A 12,977-nucleotide genomic window follows, 5' to 3' on the forward strand; every position below is an offset into this window, starting at 1 on the left:
CACACGCACTATAAAACAGGGAATACCACAGTTCCCGCTCATTCTACCAGGAGATAGCTCAGAGCACAGAGCTCACAGCGTGCCACTCAGACATAGTCCATGTGCTGAGTGCCTCACTAAGATAGTGATAGGGCTGGGTCCACAGGTTAGAACATAGAACATAGAACGATACAGCGCAGTACAGGCCCTTCGGCCCACGATGTTGCACCAAAACAAGAGCCATCTAACCTACACTATGCCATTATCATCCATATGTTTATCCAATAAACTTTTAAATGCCCTCAATGTTGGCGAGTTCACTACTGTTGCAGGTAGGGCATTCCACGGCCTCACTACTCTTTGCGTAAAGAACCTACCTCTGACCTCTGTCCTATATCTATTACCCCTCAGTTTAAAGCTATGTCCCCTCGTGCCAACCATTTCCATCCGCGGGAGAAGGCTCTCACAGTCCACCCTATCTAACCCCCTGATCATTTTGTATGCCTCTATTAAGTCTCCTCTTAACCTTCTTCTCTCTAACGAAAACAACCTCAAGTCCATCAGCCTTTCCTCATAAGATTTTCCCTCCATACCAGGCAACATCCTGGTAAATCTCCTCTGCACCCGCTCCAAAGCCTCCACGTCCTTCCTATAATGCGGTGACCAGAACTGTACGCAATACTCCAAATGCGGCCGTACCAGAGTTTTGTACAGCTGCAACATGACCTCCTGACTCCGGAACTCAATCCCTCTACCAATAAAGGCCAACACTCCATAGGCCTTCTTCACAACCCTATCAACCTGGGTGGCAACTTTCAGGGATCTATGTACATGGACACCTAGATCCCTCTGCTCATCCACACTTCCAAGAACTTTACCATTAGCCAACTATTCCACATTCCTGTTATTCCTTCCAAAGTGAATCACCTCACACTTCTCTACATTAAACTCCATTTGCCACCTCGCAGCCCAGCTCTGCAGCTTATCTATATCCCTCTGTAACCTGCTACATCCTTCCACACTGTCGACAACACCACCGACTTTAGTATCGTCTGCAAATTTACTCACCCACCCTGCTCCCCTTTTTGAACAAAGGGACCACATTTGCTATCCTCCAGTCCTCTGGCACTATTCCTGTAGCCAATGATGACATAACAATCAAAGCCAAAGGTCCAGCAATCTCTTCCCTGGCCTCCCAGAGAATCCTTGGATAAATCCCATCAGGCCCCCATCAGGTTAGCTGGTGAAGCACGTACCCAAGCCAGTAGTTAGTTGTTACCATTGTTTAGACAATAAAACAGAGTTTTACCATCTACAGCCGTGTTGGATCATTTGTGCAGCAGAACACCCAACACGAGAGGTGCCTTTGGAGCAGCACTGTGATGGATGGTGGCTCTGTCATGTTGCTGGTGTTACTCACTGAGAAAAGAAATGAAAGTGCTGGACATGCTGATGAATGTTTCTGTCACCTGTTTGGCTGGAACATTAGCTAATACTGTGATAACCCCTATGATGGTCTGAAAGCTACAGACTGAAAGCTGTAGTGAAAAATGAAACGTTGAGTGCAGGGTGACCTTAAACGCTGCTTGCACTGTTGTTCCCATGGTGCAGGTGTCCTTGCAGTAGGCAATATAAATCTGCAGTTGACTCCCTACTAATTTGGTTCCTGTAGGATTGGATTCACTTGATTGTTACCAGGTAAATATGCATAGATTTGAAGATATAGTTGTGGGCAAAATGGGCAGGTGGCCTCACTTCATTTCTGGTACCTGATGATCTCTCTGGCATTCTTTTGTTTATCATGTACCAGTTCATGAATGGAATACTGTAAAAATCAACCCCATCATTAATTTGTCTTGATTTGCTGATTAGGGGCATTACCAATGGCAGGCATTTTGGGGGTGAAAATTTGGAGACATAACAAATTGCTTCTTAAGGAGCAACAATACCCTCCTTTGACTTAGGCTTCTTTGAAACAGCCATTTAGAAGTGTGATATAATTAAGCACATGCGGACATCTGGGGCGAAATTCTCCGACCCCCGCCGGGTCGGAGAATCGCCGGGGGCTGGCGTGAATCCTGCCCCCGCTGGTTGCCGTAGTCTCCGGCACCGGATATTCAGCGGGGGCGGGAATCGCGCCGCGCCGGTTGGCGGGCCCCCCCGCTTGATTCTCCGGCCCAAATGGGCCGAAGTCCCGCCACTAAAATGCCTGTCCCGCCGGCGTAAATTAAATCATCTACATTACCGGCGGGACAAGGCGGCGCGGGCGGGCTCCGGGATCCTGGGGGGGTCGCGGGGCGATCTGGCCCCGGAGGGTGCCCCCACGGTGGCCTGGCCCGCGATCGGGGCCCACCGATCCGCGGGCGGGCCTGTGCCGTGGGGGCACTCTTTCCCTTCCGCCTCTGCCACGGTCTCCACCATGGCGGAGGCAGAAGAGACTCCCTCCACTGTGCATGCGTGGAAATGTCGTCAGCGGCCGCTAATGCTCCCGCGCATGCGCCGCCCGGAGATGTCATTTCCGCGCCAGCTGGCGGGGCACCAAAGGCCTTTTCCACCAGCTGGCGGGGCGGAAATTCGTCCGGCGCCGGCCTAGCCCCTCAATGTTGGGGCTCGGCCCCCAAAGATGCGGAGCATTCCGCACCTTTGGGGCGGCGCGATGCCCGTCTGATTTGCGCCGTTTTGGGCGCCAGTCGGCGGACATCGCACCATTTCCGGAGAATTTCGCCCCAGGATTCTTCTTTTTTTTTAATTAAATATTTTATTGAAAATTTTTGGTCAACCAACACAGTACATTGTGCATCCTTTACACAATATTATAACAACACAAATAACAATGACCTATTTTATAAACAAAAAAATGAATAAATAATAAATAACAAAAATGAAAACTAGCCCTAATTGGCAACTGCCTTGTCACAAGTAACACTCTCCAAAAATATAATTTAACAGTCCAATATATAATTATCTGTAGCAACGACCTATACATACTATACAGTATATATTAACAACTCTGAGAGTCCTTCTGGTTCCTCCCCCCCCCCCCCCCCCCCCCCCCCCCCCCGATCCTGGGCTGCTACTGCTGCCTTCTTTTTCCCATTCCGTCTATCTTTCTGCGAGGTATTCGACGAACGGTTGCCACCGCCTGGTGAACCCTTGAGCCGACCCCCTTAGGACGAACTTAATCCGCTCTAGCTTTATAAACCCCGCCATGTCATTTATCCAGGTCTCCACCCCCGGGGGCTTGGCTTCTTTCCACATTAGCAATATCCTGCGCCGGGCTACTAGGGACGCAAAGGCCAAAACATCGGCCTCTCTCGCCTCCTGCACTCCCGGCTCTTGTGCAACCCCAAATATAGCCAACCCCTAGCTTGGTTCGACCCGGACTCCTACTACTTTTGAAAGCACCTTTGTCACCCCCATCCAAAACCCCTGTAGTGCCGGGCATGACCAAAACATATGGGTATGATTCGCTGGGCTTCTCGAGCACCTCGCACACCTATCCTCCACCCCAAAAAATTTACTGAGCCGTGCTCCAGTCATATGTGCCCTGTGTAATACCTTAAACTGAATCAGGCTTAGCCTGGCACACGAGGACGGCGAGTTTACCCTGCTTAGGGCATCTGCCCACAGCCCCTCCTCGATCTCCTCCCCCAGCTCTTCTTCCCATTTCCCTTTTAGTTCATCTACCATAGTCTCCCCTTCGTCCCTCATTTCCCTATATATATCTGACACCTTACCATCCCCCACCCATGTCTTTGAGATCACTCTGTCCTGCACCTCTTGTGTCGGGAGCTGCGGGAATTCCCTCACCTGTTGCCTCGCAAAAGCCCTCAGTTGCATATACCTGAATGCATTCCCTTGGGGCAACCCATATTTCTCGGTCAGCGCTCCCAGACTCGCGAACTTCCCATCCACAAACAGATCTTTCAGTTGCGTTATTCCTGCTCTTTGCCACATTCCATATCCCCCATCCATTCCCCCCGGGGCAAACCTATGGTTGTTTCTTATCGGGGACCCCCCCAAGGCTCCAGTCTTTCCCCTATGCCGTCTCCACTGTCCCCAAATCTCCAGTGTAGCCACCACCACCGGGCTTGTGGTGTAGTTCCTCGGTGAGAACGGCAATGGGGCTGTCACCATAGCCTGTAGGCTAGTCCCCCTACAGGACGCCCTCTCTAATCTCTTCCACGCCGCTCCCTCCTCCTCTCCCATCCACTTACTCACCATTGAAATATTAGCGGCCCAATAATACTCACTTAGGCTCGGTAGTGCCAGCCCCCCCCTATCCCTGCTACGCTGTAAGAATCCCTTCCTCACTCTTGGGGTCTTCCCGGCCCACACAAAACCCATGATGCTCTTTTCAATCCTTTTAAAAAAAGCCTTCGTGATCACCACCGGGAGGCACTGAAACATAAAGAGGAATCTCGGGAGGACCACCATCTTAACCGCCTGCACCCTCCCTGCCATTGACAGGGATACCATATCCCATCTCTTGAAATCCTCCTCCATCTGTTCCACCAACCGCGTTAAATTTAACCTATGCAATGTGCCCCAATTCTTAGCTATCTGGATCCCCAGGTAACGAAAGTCCCTTGTTACCTTCCTCAACGGTAGGTCCTCTATTTCTCTACTCTGCTCCCCTGGATGCACCACAAACAACTCACTTTTCCCCATGTTCAATTTATACCCTGAAAAATCCCCAAACTCCCCAAGTATCCGGATTATTTCTGGCATCCCCTCCGCCGGGTCCGCCACGTATAGTAGCAAATCGTCTGCATACAAAGATACCCGGTGCTCTTCTCCTCCCCTAAGTACTCCCCTCCACTTCTTGGAACCCCTCAACGCTATCGCCAGGGGCTCAATCGCCAGTGCAAACAATAATGGGGACAGAGGGCATCCCTGCCTTGTCCCTCTATGGAGCCGAAAATATGCAGATCCCCGTCCATTCGTGACCACGCTCGCCACTGGGGCCCTATACAACAGCTGCACCCATCTAACATACCCCTCTCCAAAACCAAATCTCCTCAACACCTCCCACAAATAATCCCACTCCACTCTATCAAATGCTTTCTCGGCATCCATCGCCACTACTATCTCCGTTTCTCCCTCTGATGGGGCCATCATCATTACCCCTAACAACCTCCGTATATTCGTGTTCAGCTGTCTCCCCTTCACAAACCCAGTTTGGTCCTCGTGGACCACCCCCGGGACACATTCCTCTATTCTCATTGCCATTACCTTGGCCAGGACCTTGGCATCTACATTTAGGAGGGAAATAGGTCTATAGGACCCGCATTGTAGCGGGTCCTTTTCCTTCTTTAAGAGAAGCGATATCGTTGCTTCAGACATAGTCGGGGGCAGTTGTCCCCTTTCCTTTGCCTCATTAAAGGTCCTCGTCAGTACCGGGGCGAGCAAGTCCACATATTTTCTATAGAATTCGACTGGGAATCCATCCGGTCCCGGGGCCTTTCCCGCCTGCATGCTCCTAATTCCTTTCACCACTTCTTCTACCTCGATCTGTGCTTCCAGTCCCCAGGATTCTTCTTAAATATACCTTGAAGGTGTTGAAGCAAAATTCAGATGTTTGGCCAGATCAGAGGGTGTTACGTTGTAGCTCTGCCAAAGCTCAAACATTTTTGTACTCTGTTTCCTATTGCACTTCACTGTACACAAAGACATGCACCAAACGGAAGGGGAGCTGCTTGGGTTCCATAGCCATAGCAAAGATTGTGAATGCATGCTGTAAATTATGGGTGAGATGTGGCTCATTTCATTTTTATCTAATTTCTCTCCCTCAGAAGGTCAGCCATCTGTGAAGATGAACTTTTAATAAATCAGTGATAGGTTATTCCCTTTCAATTTCCCATAGTTGTCTTCAAACCAAAACAAACCATTTTAGAATCCTCACATGGGGACCGTTAACAATTTCTGCAATTGCCATGCATTCTCACATACAATAGGATACATAGTTGCAAACACTGTTTGAGAAAGAACTTATCACATTCTGAGATGTCCCAACACATTTTTAAACTAATGGAAGCCCACTCACCGGAGTCACATTCGGAAATGCAGCAGCCAGTTTACACGCAATAAGATCATGAACAAGAAATGAATGGATGACGGGATAGTTTTATTGTTGGTGTTGGTTGAGGCAGGAATGTTGGCAAAGACCTGGGGAGAATCCACTCTTCTTCAAACAATGATCTTTATTGCTCAGTTGAGCAGGCATTTAGATATTTTTGTTTAATTCATTTTTTACGGGATTTGGGTGTCGCTGGTAAGGCCAGCATTTATTGCCCATCACTAGTTGCCCTTCAGAAGGTGGTGGTGAGTTGCCTTCTTGAACCGCTGCAGTCTTTCAGGTGTAGGTACACCCACTGTGCTGTTAGGGAAGGAGTTCCAGGATATTGTCCCAACGACAGCGAAGGAACGGTGATATATTTCCAAGTCAGGGTGGTGAGTGAATTAGAGGGGAACCGCCAGATGGTAGAGTTCCCAGGTATCTGCTGCTCTTGTCCTTCTAGATGGTAGTGATCATGGGTTTGGAAGGTGCTGTCGAAGGAACCTTGGTGAGTTACTGCAGTGCATCGTGTAGATGGTACACATGGCTGCCACTGTTCGTCGGTGGTGGAGGGTTTGAATGTTTGTTGAAGGAGGAACAATCAAGCTGGCTTCTTTGTCCTGGATAGTGTTCAGCTTCTTGAGTGTTGTTGGAGCTGCACTCATCCAGGCAAGTGGAGAGTATTCCATTACACTCCTGTCTTGTGACTTGTAAATGGTGGACAATCTTTGGGGGGGTCAGGAGGTGAATTACTTGTCACAGGATTCCTAGCCTTTGACCTGCCCTCGTAGCCACAGTATCACTATGGCTGGCTCAATTCAGTTTCTGATTAATGGTAACCCCCAGGATGTTGATTGTGGGGGATTCAGCGATGGTAATGCCATTGAATGTCAAGGTTAGACCCTCTGTTTAAAGTCTTATCCAAAAGGTCTCAGCTCTAACAATGGGCGTCATTCTCCGACCCCCCAGCGGGTCGGAGAATGGCCGTTGGCCGCCGTGAATCCCGCCCCCGCCGGTTGCCCAAGTCTCCGGCACCGGATATTCGGCGGGGGCGGGAATCGGGCCGCGCCGGTTGGCGGGCCCCCCCGCTGGATTCTCCGGCCCGGATGGGCCGAAGTCCCACCGATAAATTGCCTGTCCCGCCGGCGTGGATTAAACCACCTTTTGAACGGTGGGACAAGGCGGCGTGGGTGGGCTCCGGGATCCTGGGGGGCCAGTCGGCGGACATCGCGCCATTTCGGGAGAATTTCGCCCAATGTGGCACTCACTCAATGCTGTACCAAAGTGCTAACTGAGATGATATTCTGCAGTTCTTATGAGGGCTTGAATCAATAACCTGTGTGTAGTTGTGAGTTGTTTTCTGTGATTGTGATGGATGTGCCATTGACGAGAGCATACAGGCCATGTTGCATGCTTCAGCGTCAGTAATGTAACCATCACATGCATTGAAAGCATACCTATTATTGCTTTGTAATGTCCTGTAACTGATGTGCCCTGTGGTAGCATTATATTCCTCAACATTAAACGTCATGGTCAGGATTGTATTAAGACCAGGAGCTGTAATTCATAGGACATTGAATAATTTGTTTACAGGACTGCCTTGGCTGGAGAAATTGCTGTTGGTGATGCTAACATCTGAAAGTTGTTTGCATCAAAACCAAATCTGTGCTATTTTAAAGGCAGCATTTATCTGTTTCTTTTAAATTATAAAATCACTCTACAACAGTGGAAAGACAAACTTAATATTTACAATATTAATTGACAAACTGTGCAATTGAAACTTCCAAGAATTAATACTGGAAATCAAATGATAAGAAAAAAGTTTTTATTATATTTGGATCTAATTTTTCAGGAAATAAGCTCAGGGTGTCTATGGATTTTGTACTTGATTTTACCACAGATGTATATTTCATTTTGGAGTAAACTTTAAAGAGCCTGGACTTTGAAAAGTGTGTTCAGTTATGCATGAAGGAGTTCAGCACCTTAAAGCAAACAAAGAGAGAAGTTGGTTTGTATTTTAGTCGGGGTCAAACAGTGTACAGGATTGCAATTTCTTTGGCAGCAGAATTATTTTTCTTCTTGTGTCTGGGAGCCAAACCTTAGTTACAGCCTTGGCCAGACATTGGCAGCCGTGTGCTGTTTATCTGAAGACATTGAGCTCCACCTAGCTGCAGTGCACACAATATGATCATTCATCGCTAAACCAGAACCACAGGGACACAAAGGATTTCGTTTTCAGCTTGGACAATAATGTCAGTAAAACACAGCCTCCTTAAGCCTTAAGTACAAAAACACAGGACCTGAATATCTCCATGTGCAGCCCCTTTGTGATGCCCACAATACATTGCTGTGTTTGAAGCCTTCTGTTTTCTATCGGGCACCGGTTGAAAGATTATGCTGAAACAATTCAATTATAACAGTGTTTATGTGCAAAAGAGGGGACGGACCAAGCATTCTTTATCAGTGGACGAGTGTTTAGGAAGTTTCGTTTAGTAGATGAGACACTTTTCTCTGGCATTACTCCAGTAATCTTACAGGATTGTAATTAGATTGAACCAAATGACTGAATTGGATATTTTTGTTGGCAGGGATCGGTTAGCTCAGTTGGCTCCACTGCGGAGGAATGCCAACAAGCTAATTTTGAAGGCCCCGCCTTCTCAATCTTGCCCCTTGCCCGACCTGTGGTGACCCTCAGGTTAAATTGCCACCATCCAGTTCTCCCCCTTAAAGGGGAAAGCAGCCTCGGGTCCTCTGGGACTATGGTGTCTTTCTTCTTTCATCAGCTGCTTCTGAGATGCCAGGATTTAGTTAGGCCACAGAGGAATGACCGTCTCTCTGAAAAGATGTAGGGAGCTTAGGAAATGAAATGAAAATCGCTTATTGTCACAAGTAGGCTTCAAATGAAGTTACTGTGAAAAGCCCCTAGTCGCCACATTCCGGCACCTGTTCGGGGAGGCTGGTAAGGGAATCGAACCATGCTGCTGGCCTGCCTTGGTCTGCTTTTTAAAAGCCAGCGATTTAGCCCTGTGTGCTAATACTCCAGTTTTTTGTTTGTAATTTTATTATTTAATTTTACACCAACTGTAAAATAACACCTACAGTGGGTAAACTATGCTGTTCAACGTATTAACTACTCCTCCTCTGTGACTTGAAATGGCTCCACTCCACCTATGTACTAATATGTGCACAATTATAATCGGCAAAACTATATGTGGCAGTAATGACAGCACAGTACTAGCTTAAAATCATAGAGTTATAGGGCTGGATTTTAAGATCCTTAGGAGGGTCAGCAGGCAGGGGGATGGGTCATAAGATTGGCGCGATGCCAAAGGCTCCATGCCTGGCAACTGTTATGACCCCTTTGAGGACCAAGGACAGTGCTCCATTCCATTTTCCCCTTACACAGCTGTGTATGAACTCCCCCGATAATTGGGGGAAGGATTTTCCCTTAACAAGGGGAAACTACTCAGCATAAAAACCTTGACCTGGATGCAGGTCAGGGAGGGTGGCCGTTCGGGGAGAGGAGTTGTTATTTTGTGTATACCGTAATAAACCAGTCATTCATTTCTACTCTACCGTGTGTTCCTGTTGTCTCTCCTGTTCGGGTTCTATGGCAAATATCCCCCCCCCCCCTCCCCCCCCCCCCACTACTCAGCTGCAATATTACCTGGAGGCCTGCCCACCCATGACTAGTTGGGGCTCTAAAGAACCAATTAATAGCAATTCAGCCATCGATTCCATCCTGGCTCTCTGTTGAGTAATCCAGTCAGTCCATTTCCCCACTCTATCCCTATAGGCTCGCAAGTTTATTTTGTTTTGTCACCACTGGGATTTAAGTTGCAAAGGGTGAAGCCCATTCCAAGTGTGAAGCCTGGTATATTTCACTGCTTGGGCTGGTGACCAGTGAAGGAGGGTGAGGATACGTCCTTTGCAAGACCCCAGTAAACATCAGAGCTCCCCCCCTCCTCCTCAAGGTTTCCAGGGTGGGGACCCAGCCATCTCCATGAAGCCCAGCCCCTAGAATCATAATGGCACCGAAGGAGGACATTTGGCCCATTGAATCCCTGCTGGCAAAATCTGCCTTGTTTTAAGGAAGTTATTCAGCAACATTTTCTGTAGGTGATAAACATTTCTATAAATTTATTTTCATAATGTTACAAAGGATAGGTTGCTTCTTTGTTTGAACTGTTAGTATGATTTGTGAACAGCTTGACTTAACCCAATTTCCACAGTGCTGAAATATTTATGATGTCCCCTACAGCAATAATAAGACAAGTGCACAATCAAGGTCTGCCCCTGTCCAGTTTTCCCAGCATGGGATACCATATTGATAGTGTTACTTGGAAATAGATTGCAAAACGTCTTTTATAAATTGCAAATGAATAATCAAGAGTGACACATGACCACAAATGATAGGAGCAACTATTGTGGGAGGGATGCCAAGGAATAGGGATTGAATGTATCGAGCTCAGTAAATCAGGGTTAAGGATAAAAACCTGTGCAGGTTGTTAAATATAAAAAATAAGTGAGCTGGCAGGACACCCGGAGGTGTTATATTCCACGGAATATTGTGTTTTCTTGTAAAAGTGCAGTGGTCTCAGGATCAAATCAATTGTATTTTTCTGATTGGAAATTTATAATGACCTGGAACTCATCCACAAAGGGGGTGGAGACAGAGGTAATCAATGATTTCAAAGGAAATTGGATGGTCACATGAGGGAAATACTTTTACTTGATTATGTGGATAGAGTGGGGAAATGGACTGACTGGAATGCTCTGACTGCAGAGAGCTTGAAGGCAGAATAGTCTCCTTTTCTGCTGTAATGATTCGATGACATATGTTAAAATAAGAACATCATGTGAACGTGTCAAGAGCAAAGAACAGTACAACACAGGGACAGGCCCTTCGGCCCTCCAGGCCTGTGCCAACCATGTCTAAACTAAACTTTCTGCACCTCTGGGGTCTGAATCCCTCTATTCCTTCGTCAAGATATCTCTTAAACTCCGCTATCATACCTGCTTCCACCACCTCTGTGTAAAAAGGTTGCTTTGCACATCTCCTCTAAACTTTCCCCCTTGCACCTTAAATCTTTAGCATCTGACTTTTCCACCCTGGGAAAAAAAGCATCTGACTATCCACTCTGTCCATGCCACTCATAATTTTGGAAACCTCTATCGGGTCACCTCTCAGCCTCCTCCATTCCAGTGAAAACAATTTGAGTTTATTCAACCTCTCTGCATAGCTGATACTCTCCAGACAAGGCAACATCCTGGTAAACCTCTTCTGCACCCTCTCCAAAACCTCCACATCCCTATAGTGTGGCGACCAGAATTGTATGCAATATTCCAAATGTGGCCAAACTAAGGTTCTGTACAGCTGCACATGACTTGCCAATTCTTATGCTCAATGCTCCAGCCCATGTCAACTACTAAGTTTTGTTTCTGAAAGGTACTGTACGGCACTATGGCCAGGGGAGGACAAAGAAAACACTTCAAAAAACACTCAGAAACTCTCTTGGGAGTGCGGCAGCATTGACATTAATGACTGGGAGGAGCTTGCTGCCAATCGTTCAGAATGGTGGCAACTTGGCTATCATGCTGCATCACGCTCACTCGCCTTAACAATGAGGGAAAGAGGTGGCAGAGAAGGAGACAAATCCTCACTCTGGATCCCACTACCTACCTCAAGTTCCTAAAGTTCTGTGGGCTGAGAATTACCCATTCAGACAAATAAGGAGCCATGATGATTAAATATTATATGACAAATCTGCAGGATAAAATATCATTTGACTCCTTTCATTTGAGCTGTGCAGGAATACAGCAGCAATATAGGCTATAAAATAACAGACAGTATAAGACAATGAAATCATAAATATCACTGCACTTGCATGGAAAGCACTGATACAGTCAATCAACCTGATCATATCAATGTGTTTATATCTCTAACAGGACAACATTACATTGTTTCTGAGAGCATGTGAAGAACTTGGACTTAAGGGATCACAACTTTTTGACCCCGGTGATCTTCAAGATGTGACCAACAGAGCTACAATCAAGTAAGTAAAAAAATAACCAGTTGTTGTAAATATATAGAAAATAGCTGATGCAAATTGTGAAAGGATTTCAAAGTGAGTTCCTTTCAATTCATTTTCAGTTCTGGCAATACATAATTTTAGATTATTTGCATACAATAAAATAATTATACTCACAAATATCCTGATAGATGCACATACTTACCATACCCAATTTTGGCTGCAATCAAACCAGCTCTGTGCAGGATGGTGGTAAGCAGCCATTTCCTCCCCTGATCTATTGATCCTCAGCCTGTATGTAACAACATCTCATTTTGTTTGCAGCACATTATGGCCGGAATTCACCGATATAGCGACCAATTGTTGATGCCGGCGTCAAAACCGCGTGAGCGACGCCGGCATCAATGGGCCTCCAGGCCCAGTAATTCTCCTCTTCTTCGGGGGTAGAATGGTGCCGGAGTGCTGTGCGCTGCACCGGCGCCTACACGGCCGGTGCGGGTCCGCGCATGCGCGCCTCGGCCGGTGTGGGTCCGCGCATGCACGCCACGGCCGTCTACACGCCGGCGCATGGGCGTGGTTGCCGTCTCCGCACCGGCCCCCGGGCAACATGGCGGAACCCTACAGGGGCCCGGTGCGAAGGAACATAAGCCCCCCCCCCCCGGAATGAGCCCCCGATCGCAGACCTGGCCACCTTGGAGGCCCCCCCCCCGGAGTTGGATTCCCCCGCCCCCCCCACCAGGACGGCCCCCACAGCCAGAATGCGGCCCATCGAGCGCGGAGAATCGTCGCGGGGGCCGCTTTCAACGGCCCCCGAACGGCGCCCCGGTGGCCGTGCCACGGCCGTCTCAGGCGACCGGAGAATCAGCGGCCCGGCGTCGCAGCGGCGTGGCGGGATTCTCGCGCGCCCC

General features: G+C 47.9%; 1 protein-coding gene across 11 annotated transcripts in view; it reads left to right on the forward strand.

Moving 5' to 3' along the window:
- Nucleotides 1–12,977, forward strand: part of LOC140408856 (LIM and calponin homology domains-containing protein 1-like) — a 566,047-nt gene that overhangs the window by 297,364 nt on the left and 255,706 nt on the right. For all 11 annotated transcript variants that reach the window (XM_072496648.1, XM_072496651.1, XM_072496649.1 and 8 more), the window contains exon 4: nucleotides 11,987–12,093. In XM_072496648.1, coding sequence (XP_072352749.1) covers nucleotides 11,987–12,093 — 107 coding nt within the window. The remainder of the gene's footprint in view (nucleotides 1–11,986; nucleotides 12,094–12,977) is intronic.

The sequence above is a fragment of the Scyliorhinus torazame genome, chromosome 3, assembly GCF_047496885.1.
Source record: "Scyliorhinus torazame isolate Kashiwa2021f chromosome 3, sScyTor2.1, whole genome shotgun sequence".
Taxonomy (NCBI): Eukaryota; Metazoa; Chordata; class Chondrichthyes; order Carcharhiniformes; family Scyliorhinidae; genus Scyliorhinus; species Scyliorhinus torazame.